At 39.7% G+C, this 15,460-nt stretch overlaps 1 protein-coding gene across 27 annotated transcripts in view; it reads left to right on the forward strand.

The window, feature by feature from the left end:
* Window positions 1-15,460, forward strand: part of mical3a (microtubule associated monooxygenase, calponin and LIM domain containing 3a) — a 52,467-nt gene that overhangs the window by 36,953 nt on the left and 54 nt on the right. For 17 of the 27 annotated variants that reach the window (XM_072435057.1, XM_072435056.1, XM_072435060.1 and 14 more), the window contains 11 exons: window positions 85-179; window positions 442-615; window positions 1,514-1,564; window positions 2,266-2,373; window positions 4,236-4,329; window positions 4,833-4,883; window positions 5,786-5,836; window positions 9,613-9,678; window positions 11,504-11,603; window positions 13,458-13,531; window positions 13,602-15,460. The exon at window positions 13,602-15,460 is cut by the window's right edge and continues 54 nt beyond it. In XM_072435057.1, the coding sequence (XP_072291158.1) occupies window positions 85-179; window positions 442-615; window positions 1,514-1,564; window positions 2,266-2,373; window positions 4,236-4,329; window positions 4,833-4,883; window positions 5,786-5,836; window positions 9,613-9,678; window positions 11,504-11,603; window positions 13,458-13,531; window positions 13,602-13,786 (1,049 nt within the window). In that variant the 3' untranslated portion in view covers window positions 13,787-15,460. The remainder of the gene's footprint in view (window positions 1-84; window positions 180-441; window positions 616-1,513; window positions 1,565-2,265; window positions 2,374-4,235; window positions 4,330-4,832; window positions 4,884-5,785; window positions 5,837-9,612; window positions 9,679-11,503; window positions 11,604-13,457; window positions 13,532-13,601) is intronic. The other 10 variants (XM_072435068.1, XM_072435083.1, XM_072435061.1 and 7 more) reach the window with 9 other exon arrangements.

Below are 15,460 nucleotides of genomic sequence, written 5' to 3' on the forward strand. Positions count from 1 at the left end.
TCAGCGCTGTTTGCTTACCGTTATTTTTTTCATCATAAACAGACAAACAAAGCTTTTCAAGGTGAATCTTAATCTCTTCTGCAGATTTGAAGTCACGGCGAAACTTGAGCTTTTCAGAGGATTCAGACTTATCCTGCGATGATATTTTGGAGAGGTCATCCCAGAGGTCGAAAGCTGACGTAAGTGTCCCCTTGTTATTTTAGGCAGGAAAACGTAAAAACGTAATTGATTGGCATCCTCTGTGCTATCTTTTGTGCCTTTATGTGCTAATGTTGCCTTTATAAAGCAATAATGGGCAAGGTGCAGCTTTGACTAGATAGATAAATAAACAATAACTAAATTACATCTCCTGCTGTAATGTTTTTATTGTTAGAAATGTTATTATTCTTTCTTCTATTATATTGCCTTCTCACGTATTATTCTTTTCCCCGTCCTAAACAGCATACAGACATCTTTGATTTAGTGTCAGACATACAAAAGGAAGCAATAAAAGAGGAAAAACTGGAGAAGGAAAAAAAAAGGGTGCTAAAGGAAAAAAAAAGGATAAAGAAAAAGGAGCGGAAAAGAGAGCTGGAGAAAGTACTTGATCCAGGACAGGAGAATAAAGATGAGGAGGTATTGTTCAGTATTGGGGTTAAATGATTTTGAATTTCGTACCATCATAATGTAGAAAATAAGGCCACTGAAGTCATATTTTATGTAGGCTCTTTTCTCATTGGCTTTGAAGCTGGCCTCAAATGATGAAGCAGCTTCACTTCTCCTTCGGGATTTCTCAACAAATCTTGCATTCACGCTACAAAAGCGGTTTTCAAGGACACGCAGTCAAATAAAGAAAACAACTGATTGGATCTATTGAAAATGCAGGACTAGTTCATCCTATTAGGCCTATGCAAAATACATAAAAATGTAAGCAAGTTCAGTAATATGTGTGAATCCATTTGCATGCATTATGTTCTGGTTGAAATTCCAAATGTCTGCCTCCGCTGCTGCTTATTGTGCATATGTGCTTCTGGTAGAATAGCTAGGTCAAAGTCAGGGCCACAGGCATGAATTTAAATACCACATTTTAAAGAAACTACAGTCAAAAACCATACGTATATATTATGGTAAATAAATGGAACTGTGTTCGCATATTAGCGCACAGCAAATCCACAGGGTTAATACTACACATCTGCAGACCAAAAGAGTGTCATGCCTGCAAGGCCACTTCAGTGTCGTGTTGAGTAGTGTTGAGTGTTAGATATTTTGATTGTGTATTGTGGAAATTAGCATAACAATGTCGCTACAGTAATTCCCTGTGTTAACTCCTTTAGATTAACATAGATTACACAGTAGTTTCCTTGGTTTGTGATGTCTAACACTGTGATGGTTGTGTGTGTACAATTTGGCTTAATTTATTTGTCTTTATTTGTCTTTTTTTTTTTTTTTTTTTTTTTTTTTACACAATCATTAACCCTTTTTAATCATGTTTTTGTGTTATCATTTTCCTTCCTTTTTGTTTGTCTTCCCAAAGTCTTTATATGTCCCCCATGCTTTGGCGTTCAAGAGATCTTATGCCACCAAGGTAGTATCACATACATTTTAATTCACACACACTCACTTGTACATACCACTTGCGCATGTTGACCTGTAATAACTGCCGTGCGTGCGTCCGGACTCGCACTAACTAACCGTCTTCTATGGATGCTCGTACGCACCGTTTCCACAGTATCCTCTCGCAGCTGGATGCCCGTTCTGCCTCAGTGTTCGGTTCAGCTTCGGTCACAGTGATTTCTTTACATTTCTTCAAACGAGGGACTGTTTGATATTAACCCGCCTCTATCCTGTCACAGCAGCACTGATGTTGCTCCAGTCTGACCACTGGATAAGGCTGATATTTCTGCAGTACTCATCTCTTGGCTTTTACGTCCTCACAGTTAAAAGAGAGGATGTCACATTCTGTCTACACTCTGCAATTCTATTTCTAATTATGAAAAATGTCATTATGAGAAAGGTTGTGCTAAAAGGGAATACAGATATGTAAATTATGTTCTGTTTGACGAATTTATCCTATAATAATTTCCATTTACTTTGATTTAACTTGAAAACTGATTAGCTTTTTAGTCAGTTTGTAATCATTGCTGGATTAGAAAAGTCAGAGGCAATGTTAGCTATAATTAGTGTCCATTTCTTCTTTCCATTTGGCTGTTGTAGTGCCTCAAGGAGCCATGTGCAAGTGCAGAAATACTTAAACCTTACAGAGCTGTGTTTTTGTTGCTCTACCAGAAAGCCTACACAGAAGAGGAGCTGAATGCCAAAATCACTCGGAGAGTCCAGAAAGCTGCGAGGCGCCAAGCGAAACAGGAGGAACTCAAAAGGCTGCACCGGGCCCAAGTAAGACATCCAAGTGCTCAATCTGTGCCATCACTCCAAACATGTATCTGTGCAGTTCTGCTCTAAGAAACACGTTCAAATGTTGTTTAAAGTAGCACTATAAAACGTTTGTCACCAGCTTGTCCCTATTGAGATGTTATTGCTTTGCCTGGAATATTCCTCAATATGAAGTTATGCTTGTCTGTCTTTTTGACAAATTATGACAAAAATAATGCTTTGAAGGCAAGGCTCTGAAAATGATAAAAGTTGTTTATTATCTTGATTAAGGGAACTCTTTTACACATGACACGTCAATAGCAAAAACAAAGATGGGAGCTGTAGTCTTTTATACAGCAATGGGGAAGGAGAGTAGTTATTTTGGGCAAATTGATACGATTGAATGTCAGGACGAGACATTTTTCCTGAGTTTACGGCTTCTTAATTCTAATATGAGTATAGTATGAAGATATAACAACTTCTAATACAAAAATAAAGCAAACAGGGTGACCAATACTGACTAAATTGTATATCTCGTTGAAGTATCACGATAACTATTCAGACTATATTATATCAATCACACAGTTATGCGTTAAAACACACTTTAAATATATTAGTTGAGGTTTAATTGAGGTTTAAAAGTAACACATCTGTAAACGTTATCACAAAAGTGCAGAAATATACCATTATTTTAAAGTTTATAACGTAACTTATTTTGAATCCGCTCTTTTTCTACAATGTTTTCACTATTAACGATATACTCAATATTCAAATTTTGCACAGCTTCAAAATCTTGACTAAATTGCTCTCCACGGAGATAAGTTTAAAGCCACACTCAACATTTAAGGCAATAACATCTTCACGCACACTTCAAGAACTTACAAACTGTCTCATCCTCTCCTCCTATTGCTGGAATTATTAGAAACGAGCAAATTGAGGGACAGAACTCCGATTGAGTTCACATACGTAACCGATTCATCTTGGCATGTGGCCGGTGTAACGTGACTTAGGCGCTTGGCCAAATTCCCCCGAAGTCTGGAAACCCACGGTGATTGATGTTGTACCTTTGCAGTTGGCTCTCACTCCACTGAGTCAGCACTCGCCGCCTCCCTTATCCGGGAGCTTGTGGTTCGCTGGCCTGAGTTTTCCTTCTTTTTTTTCTCGAGCCGCTATTTTAAGAGTCTAAACACAACTTGTTGTTTGGCCCCTGCTGCTCGTCACTGATACAGCTTGTGCTCCTAAAGAAGGATCTGGAAAAAAAAGGAGACGCAAAATGCAATCGACGTAGCAAAAAGTCGGTATGTGGCCTTTATAAACTTTCTTTTATGGGCAGCTCAACCAGGATAATTAATTTCAAATCCAATGGACTGGTAGCTTGCATTTTTGGAGGTTCATTAAATGGCAGAAAACGACAGAAGAAATGTCTCCCGTCAAACCTATTCTCTGCGCTTATGTTATTTTATTTGTACTTCCTCATTATGGATACATTTATTTTTTCCTCTTGTTTACTCAATCCAGATTCACAACCAAACCATTATGAACATTTCCACAGGCCTGCTACAACGTCATTATGAAGCCATTTAGTGCGTTTTTATTTTTTTACACTCGTTTTATTGGTCATTATTGCACCGCGGATTTGATTACACATTGCATTTGGCCCATATCCGGTTGCTTTTTAATTACTCGCGCCCCTCGCATACAACTTGATATTTATTCTTATAATTAGAGCAAATTGTTTCATCAATGACGCTATCCTCTCCAGATGGCGTCTTAAACCATGCGGGGGACTCGTTCCTAATGAGTTGACTCTCTGAGAGCGCTTACACAGTGCTTTCGCTCACCTCTGAGAGTACGTGTGTGTAACCGGACTCTCGCTGCCTCTTCAGATCATCCAGAGACAGTTGGAGCAGGTGGAGGAGAAGCAGAGGCAGCTGGAGGAGCGTGGCGTTGCCGTGGAGAAGGCCTTAAGAGGCGAAGCAGGTAACTCACTTTTATCCACCTTTTGTCCATGTGATACGTTCATTCATTCAAAACTGCCAATCAGAGAGAAAAGAAATGCAATTACAATTTCACAACACTGCTCAATTGAATCAATGCTAACAAAAAAAAAAGAAAAAGTATGTTGTAGTTCCTCACTGCAAGCCATGTTTTATCTTTAATTTGAAGCCAGTTCTGTATTCAATGCTATTCAGGGAAAATAATTTGGATGAATAGGCTTGTATAACCTCAGCCGCACAGCCTCATGTAAACCGTCCCCGCGCATTCAAACGGCTATAATTGTCTCCAGCAATTGCCATTTATGTGCAGAATATTGAAAACTGTGCCTTGAGAATTTTGTTAAGTAAAAAGAGCCTGCTTCGTTTTGTCTCAGCCCAAATGCATGATTCTAAAGCACATTTACATTCATATTTACAGAGCAGATCATACATATATATCCATATCCTGTTCCCTACATATTTTAACACTACTTTACTCTTTTGAAGGAATGTATAAAGGTACTTATACGTTACCCAAACAGCACAAAAGGCGATCAGGTATTAGCCTCTCTGACGTTTCTGTCTGTTGCCATGAGCCGTGACACGTTTGCGTTTAGGTTCCATTTGTGGTGACACACTCCGAAACATCTCTCCGTGTCTGCACATGTCGACTGTTTGTCCGAACATCACATGTCCATCATTGTCAGTGGAATCTGCATGGGACTGAGGAGAATGTGTGTCCCGACATAGATTTGTGTGTGTGCTCATTCTGGATGTTACTTGTCTTCTTCACTGCCTCTCAATCAGGAGGCTTTTGGTACTCGAGTCATATTTTCTCACTAAATACGCCATAAATAAAATGATATTTGAATGGGCTTGCAGGGGAGCGTCTCCTTTTATAGCGACACATTCTGCCACGGCTGAGTGATTTGATAAACATTTGTGAGGATCTTGTTGACTAAGACATACAATCTTTTTATTATTATTGTGGTTCAGGAAATGAGATCTGGGTCCGGGTGTTCCACTGTGTGAGCAAATAGAGGTCTCATTTAACAACCCTCAGCTTTTAGTCCCAATAATCCCCCCTGCAATACTGTAGCACGTCATGAAAAATGGCCCCTTGTCATTTTGTTAAATTAAATTCGCTTAATAAAAATGCTAATTCATAGAAGATATGTCTGCACACAAAATCATTGCACCAGAGGCACAGTATATGGAAAGAGCAAACTGAATAGCAATACAGCAAATCTATGTGGCCTTCCTATTATTAAATCGGAGAATGCGATTTTTGCCCACGCTCTCTGCATTATGCCCGGCGGCGAGTACTGAGGGACTCCGTTGAGTTTGCTGCAGTGTGGAAGTGTAAACATGCATGTGCTGCTGTGGTTCTGTGTGTGTGTGTTCTCCCAGTTTGGGGCTGATGTGATCAATAATGTCTAATATATCCCCTGTCATTGTAGACTATTGGGGAGATTCTAATTACAGTGAAATCCTGGACTTGCATCTGGGCGGTATGTATTTCAAATCTGTCGCTTTGAACTAACCCAATCTGTCCCATTCCCAGTTTTACTACTTGAGCTTTCGCACCCCGTCATTATCTACACGGACTGGCTCACCGCAGTTTACTTTGCTCCCTTTTCCCTCCTCTGCCCATTTCCATTCCCCTCTTCACTCGCAGGGTTTCTAGTTCAAACACTCTAAACATACAGCGGAGATCAGACACTCGCGCTCTTGTCTTAAGATCCACTTTGATCTGCGAACTTATGAATGATAAATGAACGATGAATGAGAAACTTTCATTTGTCACTTCGCAACAACAAAGGCCGTACAACGCAAACAGCAGCGCAATAAAACGGCCTGTCATGTGACGCGCCACATGAGCTGTGGAAAGATTTTACACGACGACACATTTAATGCAGCTCCAAAGTCAACGCAGCGTGCACGCAGGTTTAGAACGTTTATCGGCAGAGTTTACTGTCACCATTCTAAAATATAGGTTTGTGTTAGCCTTACTTTGATTTTGACACCGTAGTGAATAAAGGTCTTACTTTTTAGATGTAATTGCTGTGTCAAACATTCATAAATAAAATAAAAAAAACTGCAAAAATGTCTTAATTTCAATTTGAGCTGTTGTAAATTTGATTAGGTTTTATTTTCAATTTGACCTGATTTGTTTCTTTTTGGTCTTGCCTTGTTTGTGATTTTTAATTTTGAAAAATGGAAAAAATATTTATAAAAAAATTTAGATAATAATAATAAAGAAAAAAATAAGTGTGATAGTTTAAATTCTCATTAAATTCACCCCTTGAGCAGAATAAGTTACCCATCGTATACAAACTAATTCAAGGCGATATGTAAGAATAGCCAATGACATTCACACTGTAACATTATATAAAACCACTAAATGTATCACCGGTACTTTTTCCCACCCACAATGCCGGCCGGGGTTACTAATTGTGTGCCCTTTTCACTAAACTGTGAATCTAGTATGTGTTGAACTGCTTGAACTCTGCCCTTTGCTCCTAAAAGCAGCTCATAACTTTCTGATACCCGCTCAGTTGCATAACTCCCAGTGTGTTGTACTAACGGCCAATGGTCCACTGTGATTAGTGCTGAGTAACAATGTCTTTGTTAGCACACTTGTGTCGTAGTTTCTGGCGCCTTGGATAAAATATGACCGTAAATGCACATGTCCTGTAGATCAGAAGTACTGTGTAATCTGTAATGGTGTTGCATTTCCATATTTTAGCAAGGCCATATTGTGGTTCCTTCCTTATGTTCCTGATCTAGTTTGGTCTAGTTTGTGTGGAGTTTTCAGCCTCAAAATAACAAAATGGATCTAATACTGTGGTCTGTATTATGGTGTGGTGCTGACCGTGTTGTTTGTGGTGTTTCTCTGAGAGGTCTTGAACTGGGAAAACTGTATTTTTGTTGTTGGTGTTGTTGTTTGTTATTAACCCGAATTGTACTCGGCACAATAATCTTTCCCGTACCTTTTGACGACTATGGGTTTATTTGCACTTCAGGAGTTGCAGTTGACACCTGGGGAATTTCAGAAACATTCAAGTTGTGTTTTTGTGTTTGTGTCCCATCTGCTCTCTAAACAAAGTCTTGGGTAAAACAATTCAAAACGTATTATTTTTGACAGCCTTTGACTTTTATTTATATGTATTAAACGATAGCTTCTCAGGGCTGTTTCTTAAATAAAGTTCCCCTTGCATGCGTCACTTTTTGTATTCACTTTTATTACACTCTGCAAGTGCTTTAAAGCCTTCTTTGCGTTACAATAACCACTTCAAACTTTGATACTGAGGAATCTACTGGATTTTTTATGCAGTTTTGATACAACACAAAGTTCAAGGTTTAGACAACAGACTGACAATCTATACAAAACAATAATAGTTGTATCTTTAACAAACCATGTGGTCTTACTCTTATTCTATTTTTGATAAACCTCAAAATCGGTGTAAAACTGCTCACGAAAGGTCACATTTTGTTCTGTTGATATGATTTTTCTAGTATCAACATGTTCAATGTAGTATCTAGTTTTGATACTAGTTTAAGTATTGACTAGTCTCTGATTTTTGATACTTTTACAATCCTTCATCCAAGCAGCATTTTGACTATAGGAAGCTGACTGTACGTCCAGAGAGGAGCGATATAAAAAACGTATTAAATCTGATATTAATCTTGTTTTTTCCATTCCTTTTATTATTTTCTTTTCAAAAACAATATTGAATGGCTTCAGTTTTAATTACATGATCATAATAATCACAATAGAGGCTTTTAATCATTGCCTTTCAACACAAAATATAGTCAGATTTCTTCCTCCAAAGTCATAATTCCTCGTCTATTTTCAACTGTATTGAGTGGTCAAAGATGGCTGTGTTAGCGCCGCAGACCTCTGAGGGCTCTCATAAAGCGTATCCTGAAAAGCTCGAGGAGATGTCTGCTAATTGAAGTGTAAGTCAAGATCAATAGATATCAGATCACACAGATTATTTCCCCTTCAATGCAGCAGGTGCTTGGTTTATTTCCGTTCCTGGTATTGACGCGTGTTGTCACCCAAAGCTGATCCCCTTTTACCTTGCTTCCAGGTCATTTGTCTTTTTTGTATCACTGCGCAGTTTTTGTTTCCTTCCCTTGCACCCTTGTTTATCAATCCACCTCCTTTGAGTCTCATTGGGTGGGCGATAGCGACAAAAAGAATCATAATGCAATAAAATTAATTAATGCTTATCAAATTACTCTTTTTGCAATCCAGAAAGCTTTAACATAAGATTGCTTTTTTACTGTATGTTATTGAATTAAATAGATAAATATAAATCTGGTACTACAAGGTTTTAAATGTCTCAGTTGACACTCTGAAATAGCTGTCAAATTAATCGCAAAACTGCAAATATATAACCTTTTATGCCTGTTTAAAACCACTGGATTATTATTATTTTTAACTTTTTATCAACTTGTCAATTTATCACAGTTTTATGATGAAAACTGTTATGACCCAAAACGAGGGAAACACATTTATAAAGGACACGGGAGACCAAATGTAAGAGTTCAAAGATGTTATTTTCACTTCTGGTTTGTTATTGAATTGGGAGATAAACAGGAGGAAGGAACACTTACAAAAAAGAACCCCGTGTCCAAAAAAAGAGTAACAACAGAAAGATGGAGCTGGTGGGCAGACACTGGGTCAACCCTGTCAACCACAACCACAGCAGAGTACACTAACTCTAAACCTGGTACATAACAAGACCAGGTCAGAAACTAGGTCTGAAACCTGCCTGAAAGAGGACCACATCATCGCTACAGTATTTTTTTAAAGGGCTGAGAAAAGTGCACCAAAACCAACTAAAACTAAAGAAGTAAAATCTGCCACCACAAGGAGCTCAGGTACTGCTAGAGCTGCTGATTGTGGAAAAAATACTAATCAAGATCATAATTTGAATCACTATTATTCAAATGATTATTTGCTAATAGAGAAGCTGCACCAGAGTGCCTAAAATGGAACATAATAAATGAAAGTAAGTGACATGTCTTAAGTAGAGAGGAGAAATCCACGAGGAACTTTTCCACTGAAGGAAACAGGTACGAGCACATTGAAAGCTTTTAGTTTTTATAAGCATAATTGTGCTTTAAATCTGCTCAATTGCACAGCTCCACGTACAATATATCGCCCACCTCTTTGTCTCCCTGCTCCCCGTCTCTGTCCTCACTGTCTTTTGTCCCATGATGTTCACGTCTGCTTCACTTCCCTCAAAACTCTTTCCCCTTTGTCTTGTGGAAGTTGAGCCCTGCGCGGGGGCCACCCGCCGAAGACCCGTGTCCCTGTGTCCCTGCTGGTCCCCTGAAGGTAACGTGACCGGTGTGGCGGGTTACCGTGGCAACCCTTCGGATCCACACATGCGGGATCTGCCCCTTGTTGCCCTTCCCTGAACCCCCCGGTCCTCCCCCCGTACTACCATGAATGCAGAACTGAGCACAGCACGTTTCCCGCTTGTACCTAGTGTCGTTTCAAAGTCTCCTTACTCCTCCAGATTAAATTTATTATTCAAACTGTATAAAAAATACAAAAGGGGGAAACAACTGTGCTACGGCGTGTCATTAACTGCATGTTTCTTGTTTTCCATTTGACCTAAATTTAATTTTAAAGGGTTTGGTGCATATTTTTCGTCTTCTCGGGGAATGAACTTGTTTTGTACTGTAAATAGATGATAGGTTTTTAAGGTGTGCAGGTTTAGCTGGCTCGCGGGCACGTTTGTGGTTTTGTAAACTTGGAGAACTTGCATGGCGTGATGAAGATGATGACGATCTGAATATTCAAGGTTTAATGGTTGGTTTGGTCTGAATCCTAACAGCGGTTATGTGCAGATTTTTGCCTGGGTTTCTCATTTGTGTGAAACAAGTTGTGTTCTGTTTGTTGGAATTTGGAGCCAATAACTCTTTTGTGTTTTAATGGGCCTGTCATGATAATTGCTTTGTCAGCTCTTTGTTCAATAAACAGCAGAGGGTCAAATAAGTAATTGCTTTTGACTCATTATAGACACAACGAACTTCTAAAGTGTTCCATTCTGATTGCTGCCGCTCATGTTTCCCGAGCATTTTGAAAAGAGTTTACTGGAGTTATCTTACTTTTATTGTGTCATTAGTTTCCATCATTTATCGTTATATTTTCCGTACTATAGCAACATATCGCTCTCTAAAACGTCTTATCATGACAAGCCTGCGTTCGAAGTCTTTGGTTGAGTGTTGGTGGCGGTGACTTGAGGTAAAATGGAACGTCCGTAGCGAGACGACGCTTCGTTTTGTTGCCTAGCGTCTTGTTTTTCCGCCGCGTCTAGTCCGGCTCTCGCCCTCTTTCCGCTTCTCCGTGTGCAGTAATGGGCAGAAGCCAGAATCCGGAGAACGCGGCCAATTTGTGCGCGCGCGATGCTCTTCTTTCCGCCTTGTCTTAAAGAGCCGCCTCTTCGCCGCCCTAAGTATGTCACGCTGCGTCGAGCTTTTGGCGTTTTATTGAAAGCGCTTGCCTCCACCTGCTGCAGCCTGATAATGAAACCGGCTGAGCAACGGGACACGCTAGCACGGCGGACATTTCGTCATGTACAGACGTGGGTGAACGGGGGAAAAGTGGAGGAAAATGTGCTTTTTAATTGAGTAAACGGTTGGGAAATTTCTATTATAAACTCTGAAACTAGATTTGAAAAGAAAGCACAAGCATCTGCAATTGTTTTTCTTCACATGACATTTGACCGTGAGATTAAAAAGGAAAACACACAAAAGCATTCGTCGTGAACCTTGTCTGTTTTGAATCTTGATTTCAATAATGTGGGCAGGCGAGGATGAAAACACTTCTGTTAGTTCTCTGCAGTCTGTTGTTTGCTACCCACTTGCTCCAAAGGGAGGAAAAACAGGCATGCCTACCCTGAAGATCGGATTACTTTTTACACAAGTCCAAACTGGGTAACACAGAGCTCCGCCAAAGCTTCTTATGTGGGATGAGTGTGTGCTTGTGTTTTTGAGTTCAGAAGTAGCTGTCTTTTGTGTGTGTAAATGATGGGGTGTCTGTCGGTGCCGTGCCTCCATCCCTCGGACATGCAGGCTCGGCTCTCGTGGTTTTGGGATCAGAGTAGGCCGTTCTCACCTCTGACGTTCTCCCCTCTGACGTCCCTCTCCCGCAGGAATGGGCAAGAAGGACGACCCCAAACTGATGCAGGAGTGGTTCAAGCTGGTCCAGGAGAAAAACGCCCTGGTCCGCTACGAATCTGAGCTCATGATATTGTAAGTAAAGGTTTATTTGGATCCTTATTCAAGTATTTATGGAAGACGGAACACAACACATGGATGAAATGGTTCCGGTTGGTTATTGTTAATGTTTATGTTATAATATTTTAACATGTTTTTTGCACGTTTTGCTACTGAATTATTATACATTTAGCAAAACCGTAAAAATAATCTCTGAATCAGCAAAGGTTTATTGCCAGAATTCACAAACATAGACACTTGCTTTTGTGATACGGTGCAACATAAAACAATGAACAATGACAAAATAACCTATATAAAGTCAAAAAGAAAATTTACATTTAAATCTGCTATAGTATCAAATAAAAAAACTAGGTTTACTGATGATTAAGAGAATTTAAAAAAAACAAACATATACAGTGTTGTCACAAATACAGAAATTTCATACAACATTTTAATACAAAGGAATTCACTTGATTCTCGATACCAATTTCAATACCACAATAACATTTTAAAAAATTATCTTTTTTTAGCCAATAGACAAAATAATATGACTTATTTTTATGTTTCCATGTGAGCTTTTACTAGTTCTGGCAAACCATTCTAAAACTGTTCACAAACGGTAGCTTTTTGTATTGTTCAATGGCCTTTTGTTAGTATCGATACTTGTCCAAATGAGTGTCTAGTTTCGATACTAGTTTTAGTATTGATTAGTATCTGATTTTTGATACTTTGACAACCCTAAGTTGTAGACAAACATGAACAATAACTGCCATGGCCCTCCTCAGCATCAAAACTTTCTTTCCAAAGTTTCGATATTATTCTGCTACAATATTATGCGTATTTTATTTACATTATAAAAGCACTTTTCAGGGTTGACTTCTAGATATAGCAAATATAATTCAGAGAAAATGCAACCAGGAGCAGAGCTTGTTTTGAATATTATATCCCTTGTGAGTATAGGCTACAAACATGTCAAATATTAAAGGAAATAACGCGGCCTAATACAAAACTATATTATGTACGCAACTGAATTCATTCTATATGTGAGAAAAGTACCCAGAATGCATTTGAGGTCACACGTCGGGATGGGCAATATGCAAAGAAATACCACATTTTCTAGATCGCAATTACGATTTTATTGAGTTTCAGCTTTGTACTGTAGTAAGTGAGGTAAGGTTATAAGGTCACGCTTTACTCCGATTGGTTAAACTCACCTATCAATCAACTCTGAGCATGTCAGAGGCAGACCAGGAGTGGGGGCGGCTGTTATTCGAGGATAGAGCAGCTTTAAACAGACAACGATATCACCGACGTAGCAGATTGTCACAGAAATCAGATAATGTTTACATTTTTATTGCCCTGTCGACCAGTCTTATTAGTAACGCAGAAAAGTGCTATTCTTGTATAATTGTAAGGTTCTTGTCTTTTTAATTGTAGACGTAGGCAGGGATGTGGTTTGACAGGTAATGGATGTTAAAAAAAAGTCACCTGGGACCAAACTGCTTTGGACTCTGTGTGTTTGACCCTTCAGGACTTTACTCAAAGATTGGTTCTGACACACAAACTGCCAGTAAATGACGGCCCCGGGCTTTGCGGTTGTGGGAAAACTTTCTGGCTCTGCGTGCGGTGTTTCATCCGCCACTGCGAGATGAGCCCGGGAGTTTTTGGACCGGGGCTGGATTCCTGTCGTGAGCGCAAACGACAATGCTACAAAGACAGAACCATTCAGTGTCGTGTTTACAAGTCTAATAAAACCATTTCCACCTATTTCAACCTTATGCCATTTTCTAACAGTCATGTAAAATAGATGTATGATGAAAATTAATTTGCTGTGAGAACCCTGAAGCTCATCGTTTAAGCTCGCCTGTCTATTTGCTTTGTGTGTGTTAGCGCCAGAGAGCTGGAGCTGGAGGACCGACAGAGCCGACTGCAGCAGGAACTCAGAGAGAGGATGGCTGTGGAAGGTGAGCGCGTGCGTGCAAAGGGCTTTTTACCACGTAGTTCCACTCTAAATGTCTGTTCTGCGACTTTCAGACCACTTGAAATCGGAACAGGAGCTCGCCCAGGAGAAGCAGATCCTGAATGAGATGTTGGAGGTGGTGGAGCAGCGGGACTCTTTGGTGGCCCTCCTGGAAGAGCAGCGTCTTAGAGAGAGGGAGGAGGACAAGGACCTGGAGGAAGTGATGCTGTCCAAAGGCTTCAACCTCAACTGGACCTAAACCTCAGCTCATTTTCAAAGTGAACTGCTGTCTCCGACACACAGCCACCTGCTCCACTCTTGGCTCCAGCAGTTTGTCTGGGAGCGACACACCCGCAGCACTGAATGTTAGAGATCCTCCTCGACTCCTTCTCTTCTTGCAGCTGAAGTTCAGGGGAAACTGTTGTTCGTACTGTCTCTCGGCAGCGCTGCTTAATCACTTTGCAGTTTGGCCTTCTCTTCCTCTATCACTCTGTGGGAGTTTTTAAAGCCTTTGAAACAAAGTGGACTCCGGGAGAATGTTTAAAGACTTGTTTTATTCAAGAAAATCTAAAAGAAATATCTAAAGGGAAGAATGCAGTGACGTCCTGCTGATGTACAGCCTTTGTAAACAAACCATGCTTATGTGTATAGTTGCTCTGCAAGTCCCATGCAGCAAAAAGCGCCTCCTCTATTGACCTTTTAAGAACTAATGCAAAACTTTGGTTCTCTGCTGGAGGAGATGTCCAGTTACAATTTCACATATTTTAGGAAACCTTTCTTTTTTTCTTTTCGCTAAAGTTGCCTTTTTTTTTCTCGGACTGGATCCAAATGAACCACGAAGCGAGTTGAAAGGCACATTTGTTCACTTCTGACTCTGAGCGTTTTCATTCATTAAGATACCATAAAATATGGCCATGCATATTATGTATTTATTATGTTTGTTTGTTTTTATTAGATAAAACTTTCTGTTTTCACAGGAGAGTGCTCGTAATCTCATTATTTTGCACTTGTGTACCGCTCCAGCCCACCATCAGACTGCGTGTCAGAAGTCGAGGCTACAGGTGCATAGATGAATATTGTGTGGCGAGTTAGACACAGAAAACAAATGTATGAACACTAATGCATTTCAGCAGACTTGATAACACTGGGGCTCCCTACGTGAGGCCTGTTTATCATATTGACAACTAATGTTTACAACGTATTGTTCATGTTCAAAATGGAGTTTTCTTGTTCTCTGCGTCGGCAACAGCAGTGAGAAACAGCTGTGGAAACGATTTACTTTGAGAGGAAATGTTCTTTCAGCTTTAGGAGTCTCAGCCATATGCATTCTCTTTGTGAATTCCATATTAATAACTATGATAAACCTTAGTGTAGTTCAGACTAATTTCCATGCCACAGAGCTGTCTTCATATCTTTACACATTGGCCTCTTCACCCCAAATGCTGCAATAAAACCAGTCTGCAGAACACTACACATTCGGTGTATCACAGTGTTAACTTTTTCACCTCAAGAAGATGCCTTTTATTTGTACTTTCTCATCTAATTTCATTTTTATCATGTTGTGTTTTAGTTTATCTCACTCTCACTGTATGTTGTTTTTAGGACACAGAGCAGCAATTCCATAACAAGCACGACACTCGAATAGCAAAAGAGGAAAAGTGCATCTTTTGGGCGATCAAATCCAAACTCCACTTGGTCACTGTTGCGCTTCTCATCGGCGACCTACTGCATGGGCATGAGACTTAGAATAAGCTGTGAATACAATGTTCAAATGAGTCGAAGGGTGTTGTTTTAGATGGTGTGATATACGTTTGAAATGACTGATATTTATTAACGTGTGCAAAACTGTATAATATGTAAAGAAAATGAACCCTAATTTTTAAAACGGTCTGTCACATGACTTGTATTGTAAATGCTTCATGTAGCTAAAATG

The sequence above is a fragment of the Eucyclogobius newberryi genome, unplaced genomic scaffold, assembly GCF_026437365.1.
Source record: "Eucyclogobius newberryi isolate DKJ021-1_F unplaced genomic scaffold, fEucNew1.0.hap1 SCAF_7, whole genome shotgun sequence".
Taxonomy (NCBI): Eukaryota; Metazoa; Chordata; class Actinopteri; order Gobiiformes; family Gobiidae; genus Eucyclogobius; species Eucyclogobius newberryi.